General features: G+C 44.8%; 1 protein-coding gene across 3 annotated transcripts in view; it reads right to left on the bottom strand.

Moving 5' to 3' along the window:
- LOC137434881 (cytoplasmic dynein 1 light intermediate chain 2) overlaps positions 1 to 20,608 on the bottom strand; it is a 61,396-nt gene extending 40,788 nt beyond the window's left edge. For all 3 annotated transcript variants that reach the window (XM_068128057.2, XM_068128056.2, XM_078784978.1), the window contains exons 1-9: positions 20,520 to 20,608; positions 20,199 to 20,272; positions 11,195 to 11,311; positions 10,629 to 10,859; positions 10,043 to 10,206; positions 2,392 to 2,485; positions 1,111 to 1,246; positions 916 to 1,027; positions 627 to 686 (exon numbers count right to left, since the gene is read on the bottom strand). In XM_068128057.2, the coding sequence (XP_067984158.2) occupies positions 627 to 686; positions 916 to 1,027; positions 1,111 to 1,246; positions 2,392 to 2,485; positions 10,043 to 10,206; positions 10,629 to 10,859; positions 11,195 to 11,311; positions 20,199 to 20,272; positions 20,520 to 20,584 (1,053 nt within the window). In that variant the 5' untranslated portion in view covers positions 20,585 to 20,608. The remainder of the gene's footprint in view (positions 1 to 626; positions 687 to 915; positions 1,028 to 1,110; positions 1,247 to 2,391; positions 2,486 to 10,042; positions 10,207 to 10,628; positions 10,860 to 11,194; positions 11,312 to 20,198; positions 20,273 to 20,519) is intronic.
- Positions 20,609 to 23,039: the final 2,431 nt, after the last annotated feature.

The raw sequence follows: 23,039 nt of genomic DNA, 5'->3' as shown, positions 1-23,039 counted from the left end.
CTCCTCACCCATCTCCTCTCCACTCCTCACCCATCTCCTCTCCACCCCTCACCCATCTCCTCTCCACCCCTCACCCATCTCCTCTCCACCCCTCACCCATCTCCTCTCCACCCCTCACCCATCTCCTCTCCACCCCTCACCCATCTCCTCTCTACCGCTTCACTCTCATCTCCACCCTTCAATCTCATCTCCACCCGTCACTCTCATCTCCACCCGTCACTCTCATCTCCACCCGTCACTCTTGTCAGCTAACCCACAACCACATGCTGCATATGAATGATGCCAAGCGATCATCTAAAGCAAGACCATATGCACACCATGGCAGCTTGGCATTACTTAAAGTATGTCCAGGTAAAGGTTGAATATTCCTCAAGATAGAACACCTATCACTCAAAATATTTTGTGATTCTGTTCGAATCTGGTGGGGGTGGGGGGGGGGGGGGGAACTCAGATATTCAGAAAAAACGCAGAATCCATGTAAATTCCTCGTACGTGATTGCTGTAAAATCCATTGGGATTTAAATGCAGGGTGTGGATCTTTCCGGCAAAATTTAAATTCCGGCAAAGAAAGGATCCTTCCAACAAAAACCGTGAATAGGTGTAAACGTTCACAGGTGCACACATACCTGTTGCCTTGAAAGGAACGTTTGCTCGTCTTCAGACGTCAACTCTTTCTCCTGTACCAACTGAGGCAAGAAAACTGGTTCAAACTTATTAATCTGACGCTGCATGGCAAACAATTGTAAAAGTAACAATAAAAGTTATCCAACCCGCATCCTTGGTGCTGCCATAACTAATCTTTCGAATATTCCACTCCTTACAGAGTCCACTCATGTGTAGCGTGCACAGGAATGTAATCGGCTCGTGTCTGCAACCTTTGACATCAAACAAAAACGACTCCAACTCCAGTCCTACCTTCCTGATGGATGGCTGGAGAATGACCTCCTCGTACCTATCGTCTGATTTGACAGACTGCAGACTCTCGTGCAGGATGGCCATCTTCTTCTTGTTGTCCCATCCAGCCGGTCTAAGAGGAACATCAAAATTCATCACCACACATGCACCCCTTGCAGTCTTAAAGATGAGTAATAAAGGTAGAGAAGCACTCACATAAAGATGGAATCCTTCTCCACCACCTGTGCAGGAGTCTCAAAAGGAAAACCATACAGCCTGTGCACTAGGTATTTGTAGAGCAGCTGAACGTTCCTGTCCTCCTTGATGGATGTATACACGAGAGCAGCACCATCTGGATGGTGTTAAGGAATTCCCTTTTTAGGACACATTAACCAAGACATGGTATACTTGTACAGGCTGATGGGAACCCTTTACAAGGAGGTGGGAGATTGCAAATAGCCAGTCTATCGATCAAGTCCATGCCGTGATCCTGCACAAGAGTTGTGGAAAGACACCGGAGATAACAACACGAGTGCAAGACAACAGAAGAAGGAAGCGCGTGGTCCTCTTATCAGCAAAGTGACTCAGTTTGAGGGAAATTTGAGTGGCAAACTAGAAGGAATGTAGTTTCAAATTTCCTATTTTATTTGAAATCTTCTATATTTATTGTGTAAAACATGTTGTTGAGAAATTATCTGTGGAAAATAAATTATTTAGTGACTTTTAGTGAAATAATTTAGTGACTACGACTACATTAGTGCGTGCATAATTAATCCCACCTTTCGTGGAGTTGGCCATGGGGAAAGAGGGAGGAAGGGAGGAGTTTGGTCCAAGTTCTTCATGAACAGGCTGATGTTCGAAGCCAATTTGGGCAGGATTTTGTCATTTGCTTCAGGGTGCTGGCGGTGACTCATCTACTCTTCGCTAAAGACGGCGTGGGATCTTCACCATCCACCAATTTTTATTTTTAAGCAGGAATACCCAGTTTAACGTGTATCCGAGGGACAGCACACCTCATGATCAAATGCTCAGCCTGCGCAGCACCAATCCAACAGTTTACAGTTGGTTCGGGAATCGAAACTAGCGAGATTGGACAGCTAAAAGGTAAGTGTCCTACCTGTGCAGCAACCTGTCGGACTGAACAAAACTTTTCAAGCAGGAAAAAAATTTTGGAAATAAAAAGACTGTGGAACTCAGATGCAAAAACTCCCAAAAATGAAGAAAAGGAGGGTGGGGGCCATTTGGGAGGAGATATAGCATTTTAAAAGAGCATCAACAAAAAAATAAAATCCAGAACAGGATGGTTGTTTCCCAATTTTCCTGATGCATTTACTTTTCCAGGGATTTCATGGGACTCCACGTGCATCAATCAGGGTGACTAGAGTGAAGAAGCGATACGACGGGATGGGCCAAAAAGCCTTTACAGGCACGTTTGCATCTATCCCTGCCAGAAAAACATTTAATCCAATCACAACGTGGGAGGCCATCGAAGGGTACATCTTAGGCAAAAGGTGCGAATGTGGAACTGGATGAAGTCAAAGTGTTCTTCTCGGTAATCGTATTCTTTCTCCAGCATGCTCAGCGCGTCACTCTGGTTGGAGGAAGAGGGCAAAATGAAACAAACAGGTCTGATGCTTGTACAACCACAAAATAAATAAAAACCAATGCCAACTCCCCGTTCTGGTTTTGGGCAAACGTTCCACTCATTTCCACTAAACGCAAGTTGGTTAACACCCAAACATACAAGATGCGAGTGAAGATGCGTTTCGTGTACATGATGGACCAGAACCAACTAACCAATCCACGTTAACCGTTTAATCTTAACCACTAACGAACCTACTTGAACGAACAGGTATCAAACATTGCACGACTTAGGGGGAATGAGACTTGCAATGCAATGTCACTTGTGCGTTTATTACTTCCAAAAATCGAAGATTTTTCCAAGTAAGTACCATTCCAAGTAAGAACGCTTCAGACAAAGTACGATTCTCGGATATCAAATCCTTCCTCTTCTCCAATGGCTTGATCTCTGATCATCAATTTGGATTCAGAACAGGTCATTCTACTCTGGACATGTTGCTTCTGCTGTCTCAACAATGGATGGAGGTCCTCAATGCCAAACAGGAAATCAGAGCTGTCTCCCTTGACATATCACGTGCCTTCGATACGGTCTGGCACCCTGCTCTGCTCACCAAACTCTCCTCCTATGGTATCCATGCAAATCTCCGCTCATGGCTTGCAGACTTCCTCTCTGGCAACGTGTGGCCCTGAATGGATTTCTCTCATCTCCCCTTCCTGTTCAGGCTGGAGTTCCCCAAGGCAGTGTTCTGGGCCCTGTGCTATTTCTGGTCTTCATCAATGATCTCTCCGACTCTGGAAAATCCTCTCTATCTCTTTGCTGATGACTCCACTATCTGCCGCTCCATTCCTCATCCCTCAGATCGGCAGTCTAAAGCCTCCTCACTCTCTGCAGACCTGGACAAAATCACAGACTGGTCAAACAAGTCGAACATGTCTTTCAATCCTGACAAATCTCACACTCTTACTGTGTCTCTCCGAAAAGATCGACTGGAAAACCCTCCCATCTACTTTCTCAACAATCCTCTCCAAGAAGTTCTGTCGCTCAAGCTTTTGGGTCTCACTATCTGCCATGATCTTTCTTGGGAAAACCACATTTCCAAGCTGGCCTCAAAAGCCAGTCGCCGACTGGGCATCCTCCATCGTGCAAAGTCCTTCCTTGGCACACCTAAGCTCATCACCACATACAAGGCTTTCATCCGCAGATCAATGGAATACTGTTCCCCCCTCTGGGCCGGTGCTCCTGCCTCACACCTAGCTCGGCTTCACGCTGTTGAAACCAAAGCTTTCAGAATCATTGGAATCTCCTGCAATGAAGCTAACTCCGAGGGCCTTTCACTCACTCACCGCAGGCAGGTTGGTGGTCTGTCTTCTACCGACTCCTCTCCGGCCTTGCTCCCCCCCCCCCCCCCCAGCTCTCTCTGTGCTCTGTCCCCCTAATATTCCTACAGGTCGCACAAGATCTGCCAGCAACCCTCTTATGGTTAAACTGCCAAAGTCTAGGCTCTCTGCTCACCTTCACTCTTTCATTCCCCTTTTCTCCTGCCTCTAGAACAAACTCCCCCACTCCCTTCAATCCCACTCCTCCCTCCAGGTCTTTAAAACAGCTGTTCACCACCATCTCTTATCTTCCCCCATCCAAAACCTTGATCTTTTCTACCCCCACTAATTCACCCCAGATGCACTTTTTTTGAAATTCCAACTTCTTTCCTGGAAGTCCTTGCAGTGTCCATATGTTTTATACCTCTCCCACCTCCCCCCCAAGCCCTCTGCCTCCCACATTTCTCTCAATGTCCCTGCACTCAAATGTTGTGTTTGTGTCCTTCCTCCTCTCCCCATCTTGTCTACCGCTCCCCTTATTTTGTGTTTTATGTGTCGGTTCTACGTTTTGTGCGATTAATGTTAGCTCTTTCAGGAGCCTCGATCTTGTATAAAAAATATTTAAAAAACACCTTTAGAGGCCATTTTTTCCCCGCAAGCGGGGGTTGGCCTTTTTCGGGGACCGTGGTTGTTGTTGTTTTTCGGTCCCCTTTTTGAAGCAATGTTTTACGGCCGGATGCCCTTCCTGCCGCCAACCCTTTTTGTCGTGTATACAAAAGTCTTGATCTTGTATACAAAAAAAAAAAAGTGTATTGGTTGATCACGTGTGTTATTCTGTCTGTACGTTTGTCTATGTCAATCACCAAGAAGTCACGATTTGAAACCGATCTTCACGAAACTTCACCAAAAGGTAGAGTTGGTTATAAGGAAGAAGCCAATTGGTTTTGAGGTTAACATCGGCCAAAAGGTTAACATCGGACAAAAGGTTAACATTGGCCAAAGGTCAACAACTTAAAAGGTGAAATTTTTAAAATCCTCAATTTTCATCCAAATGACTTGAAAATTGAAGAGTATTTGCATGTCAGGTGACTGAATTCAACCACCAATTATTTTTAAGGTCAAATTTGTTTTATGGATTTTGTAAGCATCATTCTCTGCACGACGTCTTTCTTTTTTTTTTACGGCGTAGCCCATAGGGCAAAGCCATCTAGAACAGTGTTTGTCCGTCCATATGTATGTATGTATGTATGTATGTATGTATGCATGCATGTCCCCTCAAACGTATACCAATCAGAGCTGAGGATCTGGTCACATGACATGGTGATGTGATTACGTCTGATGTCATTACGGCAGTGTGGCGGCTGACTCTCCATACTCCGCCATTTTAATTCCAATTTTGCTCAGGCAAAACATATCGTCGAACCTGTCATAGATCACAATCGCCATGCTCTACCTTTATGTTTTTCATTCAGTGTGAAACACAAACAAACCGATTGTTAAAATGACCATCAAATATCAAAAGCATCGGCGTTGCGGCTCTTCCAACAATATGGTACGGTACGTATAAGGCCTTAGGCGTTGTTCCTCACCTTCGGAACGCTTCAGACAAATTAAGCCCAGGTTTCTTAATACAGTAGTGTATCGTTTCAGGAGTATCGTTTTCGTAATAATAATATAGTAAATATAACCATAGTACTTTAATCCCAATGTCGGGAATGGAAAGTTAATGGATTGAAGCGGTGTATGGTTCATGATCAATGATGAGCGGTGTTCAACACGAATGTTAACGCGGAAGTAAGGAATTCGCCTCGATTTTTTGATAGTAATATCATTTTTGAAATAATGATAACGCAACGTTAATATTAAAGTAAATCTAATCGTAACACTAATCCATTCATAGTGACTGCAAACGTACTGGAAGTTAAAATATATATCATCTTCTGCATCTTAAAGTAGTGGCGGTTTTGTGTCCGTTACATCATTTCGTCTATGCCGTTACGTCATTACGATGGCGGACTCCACCGACCGACATTTTAATTTACTAGTAGGCCGACACCCGCTCACTACGGGAGCTGCAGAAAGGGTCATTCCTCTTTGGGGTATATAGATTACAGTCGATCTATGGTTGGGTCTCAAGAACATTGGGTGTGTGTTCATTTACCAAGTTTCTTGTGGAGAGATCGCCAAGTGGTTTAAGCATTCGAGCAAGCACTCCATTCAAAACCCTTAAGGAACGGCTGGCTTGGCAAGCGCTAGCTAGCAGCTTGGTAAATGAGCACACCTCCAACCATTGTGGGGTATATAGATTACAGTCGTTCTTCGCTCAGTTCTGTAAGTAAAACTTACCTCACGGATGTCGGGATTCCAACAAATTTCTTTGTTTAATGCTATAAACAGCATTAGTGACTGTTTGAAAGGCTAATCATGTGTGTTTGTGGTTTATAATATTTTACAAGCCCAGCTATGTCGTTGTTAGACTTTTGGACTTGTTTATTGTTTACTTCTATTTATTACCCTCGCCTGAGGAGAGGGTATTGCATTTTAAGCCGTTTGTTACTTGCCGGAAAAAATTCCGGCAAGTACGTTGGTTGGTTGGTTTGTCTGTCCATCTGTCTGTCTGTTTGTGCGCAGTACTACGTCTACATCGTTGCACATAGCATCGCCATACTTTACACACATATTTGCCTTGCCCTGAAATAGACTGTGCCCAATATTTAACTCTCCAGACCCAAGGCCTCCAATATGACGTCATAATTCGACAAGTACAAAATTCATCCAATCAAGATGCAATTTCTTCAGCGTCATGTAGGCATAAACTAGTGGAGAAAAAAATATATAATGATGACGTCATCGGTCACGTGGTTCGGCCGCCATCTTGGAAAAACCGAAAAACTTTGCACCTCTATATCTCCGAAAGCGCTGCATAGAAAAAATTGAGACATGGCTCATTGTAAGGAACTCTCCATGTGGAATAACATCTGTTAATGATGTCATAAGTGCCTCCATTATGACGTCATAATTCGACAGGTACAAAACTTCATCCGATCAACATGAAATTTATTGAGCATAATCTAGGGATAAATTGGCGGAGAAAAAAAAAAGATGACGTCATCGGTCACGTGGTTCGGCTGCCATATTTGTTTCAACACAAAAGCCTTAAAAACCATTGAAAACATCCTGGCGAGGATCTGCAATCTCTGATTGCTCTTTCTTGTTTATCTATTGTGTTACAGCTATATAGAGCTGACCTCTTAACCATTCCAGTGATCCTTCTTTGTCTATCACCAACCTGTCCAACTCTCTCCCCCCCCCCCCCCCCCCGTTTTGCCTTTCTCCCTGTTGTTGATATTTCATCTTGTATTTTTATTTTTCTTTGCAATTATTGGGGCTGTATTTGTTGCTGTTTCGGTGGTTTGCTGTGCGACATCTTCTATTCGCACCTGTTTTTGGAATTGGAACTTTTTTGCGAGGTGAGTGCAAAATATTTTTTGTTTTGTTGTCTTTGTATTTGCATACAAATTGTATTCAGTAATTTGTTGACTTTCTTACATACTCTGCTAACCCCACAGTCATCGCCCTGTGCACTTGATTGACAAGCCACCACCCTCCTTTCCTCGGCAGATACTTTCTTGGGCTGCATTAACTTTTATGGAACATTTTGTGGATGGCGAGGAGTTTCCTTGTTTTGATATCTAATTTTTTGATGTGACCAGCTTACTATTCCACAGCTGTACTGGAATACTGGTATTGTGAGTTGGTTTTTGGCTTTGATTTTGTGCCTTGGAGATAGGTACATTTTCAGGATCAGCCTCGTTCTACACAGATATTCTTCAGTAATTGTTTTGCACATTTGTTTTTGACATATTTGGTGGCCCTCTTCTACTCCGAGGTGTTTGCATGATGCTTCATTGGCTAGCTCCTGTATTGTTGTATCGAGGTCGATTTTTATGTTGTCCGTTTTTGTTGGTCTACCTTGCACGAATCTGCACTTGGCACACTTATCTAGGCCAAATTCCATTTGAATGTCGTCGGAGTACCGTTTCACTAACTTCAATCGTTCTGCCAATTTCCATTGTTTGGTGCAAAGAGTTTTAAATCATCCATGTAAAGAAGATGTCACCTTTTTGTCTCTTTGGACGTTCTCTTATTTTACGTCAGGGTGTATCCGTGTCCTTGCTCATTAATGAGGTTGCTCAGTCGGTCCAGGGCCAAGCAAAACAGAAGGGGTGAAAGGCCGTCTCCCTGGAAGATTCCTCAACGTATCTTCAATCCTGGTATTTTGATCTTTCCTCCCGAGTGTAATATCAATGTGGTATTCCAAAATCAGATTATTTGGGGATTGATCTTGTCCAACTGAATGCATTTTATCATCAATGAATGTGGGACAATATCAAAAGCTTTTTTTAGTCTATCCATTAGGTGCATAATTTTGTTCTTCCTGTGTTACAATTTTCGAGTATGGCCTTATTACCTCTGCCGCCAAAGGTGGATGGAGGTTATGTTTTCACCCCTGTCTGTCAGTTTGTGAACAAGATATCTCAAAAAGTTGTGGACGGATTCGGACGAAATTTGTCAGAAATATAGCGTATATGACAAGGACGAAATGATTAGATTTTGGTGAAGATCCGTATTCGGATCCGGCTACTAGAATTTTTTAAATGATTCTTCACTATTGGGAGATCGGGCTAAAAAACGATACATAGCAGGATATCTCAAAACGTTGTGGATGGATTTGGACGAAACTTGGTGGACAGGTTGTGTGTGTGACAAGGAAGAATCGATTCAATTTTGGTGAAGTTCCGGATCCAGATCCAGCCAGTAGAATATTTAAAGTGATTCTTCACCATTGAGTGATATGGCCAAAAACGAGCAGCAGATCAGGGTATGAAAGACTGGACCCTATGGTGATTCCTGTGATTGATTTTGACTAAACGTCATTCTGTATTGTGATTTTCTTGTCTACTCTGAGATACAAAATGTAAACTGTTCACCAGGCGGAGGTATGCTCTCTACTGAGTGCCGTTCTAGTTTAGTAGGAGGTGGTCTATCATTTTGTAGCATCCATTTTTGCATATCCCTTCTGTTTTGCCTCCAGGCCTTCTTGTGTTGGGTGATGGTATATGATGATTCCCATTATTTCTATGATGATTCCCATCAGGAGTTTGTACGTTGTTGGCAGACAGGTTATTGGTCGATACTCATGAGGTAGTTGGGTCTCTTGTCTTGTCTCGTGAGTCTAAAGCCTGAGCTTTTAAAGTTTGGCATTTTTGCTAGTTGTTGTTTTATTCTTTCTTCATTAAATATCACTGGAGGCATTTCCTTTAGATGTTTTTTTTTCTTCCAAGTTTTGGATCCAATTCACCTCTTTGTTGTGTTATTTTGGGTCCTCATATATTCCTTTCCAGAAATTGTCACGTTTAGCTTTCTCAAGGAGATTTGGCACGTTTTGCTAAATCGTTTCCCTAGTTCGCCGGAGAATCTTTTCGGGTTATATTCAAACATACGGTTCTGCTTTCTCCCTTTGTTGACTTAATCATAGTTTTTTTAAATCTTTCTTGCGATCATCTTTCGTTTGAGTTTGCTTTCAGAAGCCATTACCTATAGATTTTTATTTCCAATAAAGTGCAAGTGTGTGGGTGTGTGTATGCGTGTGTATGTATGTGTGTGCGTGTGCGCACATATATATAGTATGTCATACAAAGGAAAGCCACAGTCATACTCATTACAATAATTCCGACATGAGACCCGGTCCAAGTCGGACACATTTTCACATTTCATGCGGGATTTGTTCACACAAATGAGAAACTAAATGAACGGGTCTTCCAACATTCACACATTTCCCAGATTACATCCGAGCATCATTTTAAATCCCCACCCAGCACAAATACAAATCCCTGAGAGGACGGTATTGTGTAGGTACAAAACAACCGATACCCCAAGGGTAGAGGGCAAGCAATACCCCGAGGGTACAGAAGGGTTGACCTCTGTGAGCCTTTCAACCAAATCTTTGCGAAGGCACTTTTGATGCATTGCCAAAATCATGCATGATTGCTGGCAGCTGTAACATGGACTTCTCTTGTGACAGTCACCTCGATATGCATGTTCATGCGGAGCACAAGCAAAATACAAGGTGCAATGCTGGATAGTCACGTGACCCATGACGCACGATAAAAAAAAAATCCCTCGAAGACGAAAAGGTTTCCATTTTAAAAACCACGAGCGTACATATCAAGCAGTCATTTTGAGGTACCTTAGTGCACACAACCACAATAGGCACTCCCAGGTTGCAAGTGAGGGTGCCATCGTCCAGAGGCGTCAGCTCAACTTCGTCAAGCTCCACATCCTGTGAGCCAGGCCCTCCTCTGGGACTCGCATCACGTCCTGGCTCAATGTAACTCTGGTACTCTTTTATGACTGTGGACAACATCAAAGGTAAAGAAAAGCTCTCCCAAAAACAAATGTCACGTTGATGTGAATGAACCACATTTAAACTATGGTACGTGAAGATGAGCATTCACCTGAGATTTGCGCTTTATCAGGTTTGTGCTTTTACCTTAAGCCCCTGTCACACCTTGACGATTTAGCCAGCGTATGCCGACGTATCAAAATTGAGTGCTGGTGTGAGTCATACGCTGGCATACGTCGACAAATTTGTGCATGCACGAAATTTGTCGACAAGCTCGGCGTACTACGACGTATGCCAGCGTGCTTCAGCGTGCTCTTAACGTAGCCAAATTTTTCATACGTCGGCATATGCTGGCTAAAACGTCAAGGTGTGACAGCGGCTTTAGAAATAACATAAGAATCCAACAATCGCACCTCCTCGACGCACTCACGTTTGTTCTCCATGTCCTTCATCTCTTCAGAGGAGAGATTTAAGGTGTGGATGTAGTCCCGCAGCACGGCGCTCCAGCGATTCAGTGCCTCTGGAATTTGCCACGGCCTCGCCAAATCAGCGACAAGCAACACGAGTGAAGAATGCATGTTCCCAGACGTGAGCGCAAAACGCAGCAAATTATGGTGGAAAGGATCCCCATCCATCACCCATACGCTGCAGCACGTACGTTCTGCACAGAAAAAAAAAAAAGGAAAACACCAAGTCTGACATCCCAAGGCGGGACGTGCGGCCCAGGGAGCTCCGGGCGGACACGCCGTGCCATCAGGGGAGTGCCGGGTGGGATGAGCTGCCCGTGGAGCACTGGGAGAGACGCGCCACCCAGAGAGCGCCAGGCAAGAAGCAATTCAGAATTTACACTCCAAGTTCCACTTCTCATCTATAATCAAACTTTTGCCACAAAAATGTAATAACATAATGCTGCCTAGCACAAGGGAAGTTTCCGGGAGCTGCTGTATAGAGAATTCATAACAGTAGACATTTCTGGTAATTATGTGAGTGGCTTACCATCCCTGTCTTCATCGTGCACGTTCAGGTAGCGATACTCTATCCCACGACCCTTATGTGCTTCGGTGGTGCCATTAAGTCGAGCTACCAATGCAGTCTTCCCCGAACCATCTTCACCTGAGTGGCGAGGTTAACAAGAGGGAGAATTTATTTGCTATACATGTTCCCTGCTGGTCCCAATTAGTTCTTTTTCCAAGCACTCAGCACATGTGAGCCATATACAGGAGGAAAATTTGTTTTAAGTATGCAAAGCTACAGAACAAGTTGCAGTTTCTATAACTTATAATAAAGCCATGCATCAAGTTTCAGTTCAATATGCTAAAGGGTAATGGGAAAAAGTCTGGAAAACCACAGGTGGGAGGGGCGGACAGATGGACGGACAGACGCACAGCAAACCTATAGTCCTCTCCAGTGAGACCAGTAGTGGACTAATAACCGTGTTAAACAACCTTCACACAAAGCACATGAATCATCCATCCATGCCTGCATGGCCACGGTAATATCTCATCCCAATTTTCTTTTTTTAAATCCCATCCATGTTGTTGCTTGGCAAAGGCAAAACGATTCTGAAAGCACAGGTGATGCATTTATATACAAATGCAACAATGAAAACCCTAAGGGACTAAAACATGCGATCTTCATATGAACATACACAAGATGAGCATTCATTAAAGATCTACCATCCTGGAATTTATTTGATTTAATTTACTTATAAATCTATCCTGGAATCCACACATTACACAAATAGCTATATCTGCCTCGAAGAAACTAAGAGTCCTGTTCAGATGTCGAAGATTCGTCTTCTCTCAACAGTTGCTTCAACTATATAAATGATTGATTCGTCCTTGTCTAAAGTACTGCTCTCACATCTGAGGAGGTTCCAGCTCCACATACACTTCCGGTCAAAAGTTTTAGAACACCTCAATTTTCCCAGTTTTTATTGAAATTTACGCAGTTTAATGTCCAGTGAATAACCTGAAATTGTACAAAGGTAAGCAGTAAACTGCTCGAGGTAAAAAAAAAAAAGTTTAGGTCAGCAAAAACTGGAAATAATGTAAATTGCACAGTTATATTGTAAAACTAGAATGCCACTCAGTAGAGCACATACTCCCGCTGTGGGTTTAGTTGGAATAATACATTTTGTTTAACATCCCCTCTGCCCAAAACAATAAATGAAAAAGAAAGTAAGCCCTAACTGTTAGAGAATTTATTTTAATATATCTTGGAATTGGAGGAGAAAAACATCATTTAAGAATAAGAATAAAAGCTTTAATGCAGTAAAACAGAAAAAAATCTTTCCCAAAATTTTTTCAAAAAAAATTCCTGGATCCGGAATAATATCCTGAGCTTCACCAAAAACTAATCAATTCTTCCTTATCCCAAGGGCAATCATCCCACCAACTTTCATCCAAATCTGTTCAGAACTTTTCCAGATATCTTGTTCACAAACACACGAACATACGAACACACACACACACGGACGGACACAATCGAATGCGTTACTCCCTAGCGGGAGTTAAATAAACCTGAAAATCGCAGAGCCAGAACCAGAATTATTTATTTGGTCTGGGAAGCCCATGCGAGGTTTCTTCTTCTTCAGCCTCTCACAACCCTGGGTGAATATGCGATCTTTTAAAAAAAAAGTTGGAATTTTGCCAAATCTGTTTTATTCGTTTGTTAATATACCTCAGCCATTGACAAATTTGGAACTAAGTCTTTATAGGTTCATCAAATACTGACACCGCGAATGACATTCGCTGAGCTAAATGTTGATTCTCTAGTCGTAGTCAACGTGTGGCCCTGAATGGGTTTCTCTCATCTCCTCTTCCTGTTCAGGCTGGAGTTCCCCAAGGCAGTGTTCTGGGCCCTGTGCTTTTTCTGGTCTTCATCAATGATCTCTCTGACTCTCTTGAAAATCCTCTCTATCTCTTTGCTGACGACTCTACTCTCTGTCGCTCCATTCTTCATCCCTCAGATCGGCAGTCTGCAGCCTCCTCTCTCTCTGCAGACCTGGACAAAATCACAGACTGGGCAAACAAGTGGAACATGTCTTTCAATCATGACAAATCTCACACTCTTACGATGTCTCTCCGAAAAGAACGACTGGACAACCCTGCCATACACTTTTTGAATAATCCTCTCCAAGAAGTTCTGTCACTCAAGCTTTTGGGTCTCACTATCTGCCATGATCTTTCCTGGGAAAACCACATTTCAAATCTTGCCTCCAAAGCCAGTCGCCGACTGGGCATCCTCCGTCGTGCGAAGTCCTTCCTTGGCACACCTGAGCTCCTCACCACATACAAGGCTTTCATCCGCAGCTCAATGGCATACTGCTCTCCCCTCTGGGCTGGTGCTCCTGCCTCACACCTAGCTCATCTTCACGCTGTTGAAACCAAAGCATTCAGAATCATTGGAATCTCCCACGATGAAGCTAACTCCAAGGGCCTCCCACTCACTCACCACAGGCAGGTTGGTGGTCTTTCCGTCTTCTACCGACTCCTCTCTGGCCTTGCCCCCCCCCCCCCCCCAGCTCTCTCTGGGCTCTGTCCCGCAAATATTCCTACAGGTCGCACAAGATCTGCCTGCAACCCTCTTATGGTTAAACTGCCAAAATCAGGACTCTCTGCTCACCTTCACTCCTTCATTCCTCTTTTCTCCCACCTCTGGAACAAACTCCCTCACTCTCTTCAATCCCACTCCACCCTCCAGGTCTTTAAAACAGCTGTTCACCACCATCTCTTATCTTGCCCCATCCAAAACCTTGATCTTTTCTACCCCCGCTAATTTCACCCCAATTCCACTTTTTTGAAATACCAACTTCTGTCCTGGAAGTCCTTGGTGTCCATGTGTTTTATACTTCTCCCTCCCCACCCCCCTTCCCACGACTCCTCCCCCCAAACCCTCTCCCTTCCACACATCTCCCTGCTCTCAAATGTTGTGTTTGTGTGCTTCTCCTTCTCTCCCCATCTCGTCTTCCGCTCCCTCTTTTTATATATTTTGTTTGTCTGGTTGATTTGTTTGTGAAGTAAATGTTAGCTCTTTCACGAGCCTCGATTCAGTATACTACAAAAAAAAAAAAAAAAAAAAAAAAACTGAGGTAAAACAAACAAACAAGCAAAATAACAGTTTTAAAGCATTATACGTATCAAACGATACATTTTATTAAACGGGGAAACCTAATACACACTGGTGGTTTTGAAATGACAGAATATGTCTTTATTAGAAAAAAAAAAAATTACATTGAAGACGACGCTGCTAAAAAAATACACCACTCTAACGCATAACCACGAGTTTAAACTACATTTACAACAAATATGAAAACTATTTTCATATCACAATGTTAAATATAGAATATACATGTATAGAAGATAATGTTTTTTAAAAATGAGCCCTATCTTCCAATGGTAAAAAAAATCCTTCAAAAAATTCCTGGATTGGGAATAATATCCTGAGCTTCACCAAAAACTAAACAATTCTTCCTTATCCCAAGGGCAATCATCCCACCAATTTTCATCCAAATCCGTTCAGAACTTTTCCAGATATCTTGTTCACAAACACACGAACACACACACACACACACACGGACACATGTGAATGCATTACTCCCTGGCGGGAGTAAAAAAAAGGCCTTCTTCAGGGAACAAGTAATGGGTTAACAACTTACAGCTGTTCTGCAGCAATGTAAGTAAATTAAGCCTTGAAAGTTGATGCAAACAATTCCTACAGGTGTCCCAACCTCTGCTGATTACTTGATTACAAACCCCCTGTCTGTATAAAAGCAGTATTGGAACAGACTGTTATTACACCCTCTGAAGCATCATTTGGACAATATTGCACTACAAGTAGTATATTTGGACAAGTAGTATATTGGAAACGAGGAAACTCTGACAGGAAGAGGTCTGGCAGACCCAAAGCCACAGCAGAATCAGAAGACAAGTTTCTGAGAGTCAACAGCTTGCGTGATCGGCGGCTCACAGGACAACAGCTTCAAGCACAGCTTAACACTGGTCGAAGTAAGCAAGTCTCAGTTTCAACTGTGAAGAGAAGACTTTGAGCTGCAGGTTTGATAGGTCGAGTGGCAGTAAGAAAGCCTTTGTTAAGATGGCAAAATAAGAAAAAGAGGTTTGCCTGGGCCATGAAGCACCGCCAGTGGACTACTGAAGACTGGAAGAAGGTCTTATTGACCGATGAATCGAAATCTTTGGTTCATCACGCAGGGTTTTTGTACGCCGTCGAGTAGGCGAAAGGATGGTTCCTCAGTGTGTGACACCAACTGCCAAACATGGAGGAGGAAGCGTGATGGTCTGAGGCTTTTTTGCTGGATCCAGAGTCGGCGACTTGCACAGAGTGACTGGCACCCTGAACCAAAAGGGCTACCACAGCATTTTGCAGCGCCATAATACCCTCTGGTATACGCCGAGTTGGTCAGGGGTTCATCCTACAGCAAGATAATGACCCTAAACACACCTCAAGTCTATGTCAAAACTACCTTCGAGGAAAAGAACAAGACGGTAGGCTTCATATCATGGAATGGCCAGCACAGTCTCCAGACTTAAACCCCATTGAGCTGGTTTGGGATGAACTGGACAGAAGGGTGAAAGCAAAGCAACCTACAAGTGCAACACATTAGGTGGGAACTTCTGCAACTGTGTTGGGAAGAACTTCCCGAACAATATTTGATTTCCATTGTAGAAAGAATGCCACGAGTGTGTTCGGTGGGTACACCTGCAAAAGGTGGCTACTTTGCTGAGTCAAAAATTTAAATTTAATTTTGTTAAACAAAATGATTCTGTGATTTCTTTTTTATCTCCAATTGTTTATTTGTTCTATGCTTCATTTCAGAGTACATTGAGACATTCAACTGCGTAAATTTCAATAAAAACTGGAAAATTTGAGGTGTTCTAAAACGTTTGACCGGTAGTGTCCTTACTGGACAGAATTGAATCCAAAGTAATTCGACTTATCAACTCTCCGAATCTGACCTCCAAAGTCAACCCGCTCAAACTACGCCACCAAGTTGGCTCTCTTTCTCTTTTCTACAGATATTACTTTGGCTTCTGCTCCCAAGAATTTGCTGCTCGTGTACCTCCGCCATTCGCGAGGCCACGGAATACTCGACAAGCCACTACATCTCAAGGGTGGGCCGTTATGATGTTCGATTCTTCCACATCCACTGCCACGTTCTGGAACTCTTTACCTTCTCATGTATTTCCAAACACTGGTGACCTTCCCCTTTTCAAAAAGCAGATCTTGTACTTCCTCAAAAACTCTTACACTATTCGATCTTTCTTCACTTTTATATCAATGCAGTTCTATTATTTAAGGCCTGGTCTATTATTTAAGGCCTGGTCTCGATGAGGACTATATATAGTCTGTGACTGGAGCCTTCAACAACAACAAAAAATTCCAACCGACAGGTCATTTGGTTCTTCATAAAGTGCAATCCAGATATGATGCTCCCGGGGAAAGGGGGGGGGGGGGTTGTTGCGGGGGAACGATGATCGGGGCTAACTGATGTAAAATAGACAAGTTATGCCATTAATAGACATTCAGCATAAGTGTGTGGTTTTTGTGTGAAAATGATAAAGCACGTGTCGAAATTTGTTGAGGAGCTTATAGAAATAACCGTAACCCCTCCCTCACCATAATGCGTTGAAAAGCTTCCCACTATCCCCCCAAACCCCCCCTCTCCCCCCCACAACCCCTCACCCTCTCATTAATCCTTTGAATGGTTCCCTCCATAATCCGTCTGTGTGTCTCTTTAAATGAATCATTTTGCCAGCTCTGCAAGTCCCAGCAAGAGAGTTCAGTGGGTACGGCACGGGGAGAGGAGCTCAGCTCAGTTAGAGTTTGTTTGGAGAGTTGAGCGAATAGTTTGGGAAAATTGCAGTAAAGAGATATGTACTGCGGAGCCCAGCAAGTTGGACACAGCAGACAAATGACAAAGGAAAATGTGATGCCTTAGACGAGCGGCTATACGGAGCCTGAACGTGGGATGTCAGACACGTCTCTTTCTGTGTTTCCCTCCGTTTCTTTCTTTATCTTCTCCCTCTCCCTCCCTCCTCCACTGCACTCCCCTCCCCTCCACTGAATTCCCCCCACCAACTCCTCTCCTCCCTCTCCTCCCTCTCCTCCCCTAACCCTCCTCCCCTACCCCTCCTCCCCTACCCTACCCCTCCTCCTGTACCTCGACCTCTGTCTCCCACCTCTGTCTCCCACCTCTGTCTCCCACCTCTGTCTCCCACCTCTGTCTCCCACCTCTGTCTCCCACCTCTGTCTCCCACCTCTGTCTCCCACCTCTGTCTCCCACCTCTGTCTCCCACCTCTGTCTGCATTCAACCACCACCAATCCCACGCAGGCATCACATGGGGGCGTTTTTATTCCGCATCTCGTGACCTATCAAAATCTGAATCATCGTGGTGGGGAAATTGAACGGAGCCATTACCATGCATGTCTGCCTTACCTTATTCCCCCTACCCATCCTTCTCATTATTTATAATCAACGTGTGTCTCACCACTGCCGTATTGTCCTGGTGCGCAGTTCGGACTTGGGAAATGATAACCACTGCGCAAGTCGAAATCATGGCCATTGGGAATTGCTGCGAAAAGCCCTCATGGAGGTTATAAATTTGTGGAACCTTTTCCCGGGGTTGGCGTTTGGCCCCAATACTTTTAAACAGATACATTACGTTGGTGACAGATGTCATTGGAGTTTCTGTACATCGGAAACCAAAGGAAGGATCCCTTTGTCTTTCACAGCGGACAACATACGGTCTGAAAGGACGACCTGCCGCTGAATTGATGATCATCCAAATGGAAGATTTGACCTTATGTCCACCCCAGAGTCAACCGTTACAATGGTGTCCGGAAAATATTGCAAGGGTCTTCAGTCCAAATCCATCGAACGTTACAATATTCTCACACCCGTATTATCGCACCTTGTCCACAGTTTTCTGCTCATGATGGACAGGTGATGCATTGCCGTGGGCGCTCAAGCATGCATTCGGACAACACGAGTCTGTTTCCATTTCCACAAGGACCTGAAAACACGAGACTTGTTGGCGAAGGCCCTGAAGCAGTTGCTGGTTTGGGATGCGATTGTGCCAAATCGGCTTGATCTGTGATGCAGCAGCCATTTAACATCAGACTCATTTGAGGATTGAAAGGAAGACCAAATTAGGGCTGTGACACTATGGTGAAAAAGGAAAACTAAAGAAGAGCCTACCGTCATCACATGTGGATTGCAACCAGGCAAGAGTAAATGGCACGAACGAGCAAACTGGGTTTTGAATCGACAGGCTCAGTGTGGTTTACACAAGACTGGCTCAGTTTACACAAGGTAAGAATTTGAATCTTCAGTTAATATTGCAATTTTTTTCTTCTGGACTTGAACCCATATCTGGGAGATCAATGCAGCATCTTTACCATTTGGCCACAATCATCTCAGAAAAATCACCACAATCATTACCTCTCCAAGAGCCCAACCCCACCTAAAAACTACCACAGAGCTTCATGCTGGAACACTCTATGACAGGGTTCCACCAAGCTAAAGCAGCAGCCACAGAGCTCCACTCCACAGCAATCTACCACAAGACCCTGCTCCGCATCAGCTGACCACAGGACCTCGTCCCGCAGCAGTCTACCACGGGGCCCCACCTCGCAACAGACGACCGAGGGCACCCGCCCCGCAGCAGTCTACCGAGGGCACCCGCCCCGCAGCAGTCTACTGAGGGAACCCGCCCCACAGCAGTCTACCGAGGGGACCCGCCCCACAGCAGTCTACCGAGGGCACCCGCCGCGCAGCAGTCTACTGAGGGAACCCGCCCCACAACAGTCGACCGAGGGAACCCGCCCCACAGCAGTCTACCGAGGGCACCCGCCCCGCAGCAGTCTACTGAGGGAACCCGCCCCACAGCAGTCCACAGAGGGGACCCGCCCCACAGCAGTCCACAGAGGGGACCCGCCCCACAGCAGTCCACAGAGGGGACCCGCCCCACAGCAGTCTACCGAGGGCACCCGCCCCGCAGCAGTCTACTGAGGGAACCCGCCCCACAGCAGTCTACAGAGGGGACCCGCCCCACAGCAGTCCACAGAGGGGACCCGCCCCACAGCAGTCTACCGAGGGGACCCGCCCCACAGCAGTCTACCGAGGGGACCCGCCCCACGGCAGTCTACCGAGGGGATCCGCCCCACGGCAGTCTACCGACGGGACCCGCCCCACGGCAGTCTACCGAGGGGACCCGCCCCACAACAGTCTACCGAGGGGACCCGCCCCACAGCAGTCTACCGAGGGGAGCCGACCCACAGCAGTCTACCGAGGGCACCCGCCCCGCAGCAGTCTACTGAGGGAACCCGCCCCGCAGCAGTCTACCGAGGGAACCCGCCCCACAGCAGTCTACCGAGGGGACCCGCCCCACAGCAGTCCACAGAGGGGACCCGCCCCACAGCAGTCCACAGAGGGGACCCGCCCCACAGCAGTCTACCGAGGGGACCCGCCCCACAGCAGTCTACCGAGGGGACCCGCCCCACGGCAGTCTACCGACGGGACCCGCCCCACGGCAGTCTACCGACGGGACCCGCCCCACGGCAGTCTACCGACGGGACCCGCCCCACGGCAGTCTACCGAGGGGACCCGCCCCACGGCAGTCTACCGACGGGACCTGCCCCACGGCAGTCTACCGAGGGGACCCGCCCCACAGCAGTCTACCGAGGGGAGCCGACCCACAGCAGTCTACCGAGGGGACCCGCCCCACAGAAGTCTACCGAGGTGACCCCGTATCATTAACTCCCATAGACTGTAGAGACCCACTCTTCCCACGGAGCCCCGCCCCGCACACAAGCTCCTCCCTTCTCCCCGCCTTGGTCTCGTGGTTCACAGTCATGTTGACGCCCTAAAGTACGTAATTCTAAAGATAAACAAAAGGCTCTTTGAGAGCACACGATGCTCGAGACGAATTCCTGGGCAGGAGTAGAGATAATAGAATATTTAAAAACAAATCTCACCGAGAAGCAGCACATTGCGATCCCCCGGCAATTTGGAGCTCGAGCGGGTGGACACTTCCCCGAGGATGGAGAGCCTAGAGATCAGGAAGGTCGGGGAGAGATGGTTGCAGAGCGAACAAAGTCATGCTCATGGTTTGGTTAAGAGGAATAGTGGTGTAGTGACACCGAGTTTGATATCGCGCCGGATGTAAACGTGTAACGCGTGGCGGGTGAATCTAAGCCGGGAATGGGCAAAGGACGAGAAGCCGAAACGATATCGAACATGACGTCGCGTCCAGAGATCAAGAACAAACACAAACACAAAACCCTGACTGAACCCACCACAGGTTGAGTGGTTCTTCTGCCTCAGCTCTTCCAAAGCACGGCGTATCTTCCACCGGCTCCATGACCCAGCCGCATTCGTGTGCGTGTGACGTGACGTCATTACGTAATTGTATGTAATTAAAATGCATTTCGAACTCACGACGGCAGAGGCTATGAAAACGTTTAAGTGCGTCGTATGTTATTGAGATTTAAATCCTTATATCCGTAGAATACTTCTGGTCCGAAGAATAAATATTTACCACATGCTCTAGGGTTATAATAGAGAGGAGTCGATATTCGTATTTAATCGTGGCAACTGTGCTGACCTGTGCTTTCTTTACCAGCTTTATAATCTTTAATGTATTTTAAGGTAGGTTTTTTGGGGGTTTTTTTCTCTTTACACATTCTTTATGAGTTCAGGTCCGCGGAATGCTTTGGGGTATATCGCAATATAAATTCTGCATTGGCTGGTTCCGTCAATCTTTGATTCAACGCAGTGGTTTATTTTCGAAAATATAGTCTATATACAGATGTAACATAAAATATATATGATCTTTATCCGATAATTATTTCATACGGATACATTAATAATATAATAAGTATATTTTAGCGGTTGCCGAAGACGATAAGAAGAGGCCATTTCGTTGGGTACAAAAGGTAGTTTATTGTACAGAAATCTCCAGCAACTGCTCACGAACACGAACGGAAGTCGTAACGGCTTACATAAAACAAGCACCCTCTTCGGAGGGCGTGGCTTCAACAGCCGCGCGTGCGTCACGACGACACAACCAAACGCCCGTGTGCGTGGGTTAGACCAAACCCATCGTAATGGTAACCGTCACATGCGGATAAATGAATAAGGTAACCGCAACATGTGCATAAGGTAACCACTACAATATAATAATAATATAATAAATAGTAAGTACTTTCAGTCCTGGCTCATGAACTAATGTTCACCATCCACCATAACCTCTTGTCTTATGATGCGACCACCCAGCACAACTGACCTCCAAAAGCAGTCGCAGACATTTGTCCCAAACTCAATAGTGTGCACCACCATTCTATCCCAAGATTCCCAACCCTCAATCTCCCCTACTCTTCCTAACCAAAGATTCTAACTTACAGGGCCACAACCTCATCTTTACTGAACTCTTCACACTTGACTGGTCTTTACATCAACCAATCATACAAATCACAAAGTTTAGTAACTCCTGCCATCTCTTCCAAGATTGCTGAAAGTGGTGCTGGTCTTCAAAACGGGACTCCACATCACCACGTTTTCAAAGCTAGAAGGGCACTCGGTAGTGCGCACACCTCCACCAGGCTGAACGGTTTACGTTTTGTATCCCACTGATAGGCCGGATCTGGATGCAGACCTGAACCAAAATCTAATCGGCTTGTTCTTGTCACCTAACCAACTCATCCACCCCGTTTAGTCATAACTCGTCCATAACTTTTTAAAATATCATGTTATATATCGCTTTTCACCCGATCTGTCAATGGTGAAGAATCACTTAAAAAATTATACTAGCCTGATCCGAATCCGGATCATCACCAACATCTAATCATTTCGTCCTTGTCACATACACTACCTCTCTGCCAAATTTCGTCCGAATCCGTCCACAACCTTTTGAGATATTTTGTTCACAGACAGACAAACAGACAGATGAAAAATCAGTCATAGAGCAACACTAGGCAAAAGGGCACAAAGTAGAATGGCACTCAGTAAAGCATTCTTTTTACCTCACAAATAAATTGGTGGTTGAATTCAGTGACCTGATATGCAAATTGTCTTCAACTTTTAAGTTAATCCGATGAAAATTGACAATTTTAGAAATTTGGCCTATGTTGACCTTTTGGCCTATGTGGACCTCAAAATAATTGGTGGTTGGTTTCAATAAGCTGATTTGCAAATCCTATTCAGATTTCAAGTCAAATGGATGAAAATTGAGGATTTTAGAAATTTGATTAAAGTGGTTGACCTTTGGCCTCTGTTGACCATGTGACATATGTTGATCTCAAAAATAGTTGGTGGTTGAATTCAATTCACTGATATGAAAATCATATTCAAATTTCAAGTCAATTGAATGAAAATTGAGGATTTTATAAATTTGATTAAAGTGGTTGACCTTTGGCCTATGTTGACCGTGTGACATATGTTGATCTCAAAAATAGTTGGTGGTTGAATTCAATTCACTGATAGGAAAATCATATTCAAATTTCAAGTCAATTGAATGAAAATTGAGGATTTTAGAAATTTGAAAAAGGTGGTTGACCTTAGGCCTATGTTGACCTTTTGGCCTATGTTGATCTTTTGGCCTATGTTAACCTCAACAATAGTTGTTGGTTGAATTCATTAAACTGATATGAAAACACGATTCAAATTTCAAGTCAATCGGGTGAAAATTGAGGATTTTAGAAAATTGAAAAAAGTCGTTGACCTTTGGCCTATGTTGACCTTTTGACCTAAAAAAAAAAGGATTTTGTCGGACCACAAATTCTGCCGTTTGATGAAGTTTTATGAAGATCGGTTTAAAA

This window comes from Myxine glutinosa, chromosome 9 (assembly GCF_964187855.1).
Source record: "Myxine glutinosa chromosome 9, kmMyxGlut1.1, whole genome shotgun sequence".
NCBI lineage: Eukaryota > Metazoa > Chordata > Myxini > Myxiniformes > Myxinidae > Myxine > Myxine glutinosa.
Note: the sequence above shows the minus strand (reverse complement) of the source record. Positions and strands in the feature narration are given on the sequence as shown.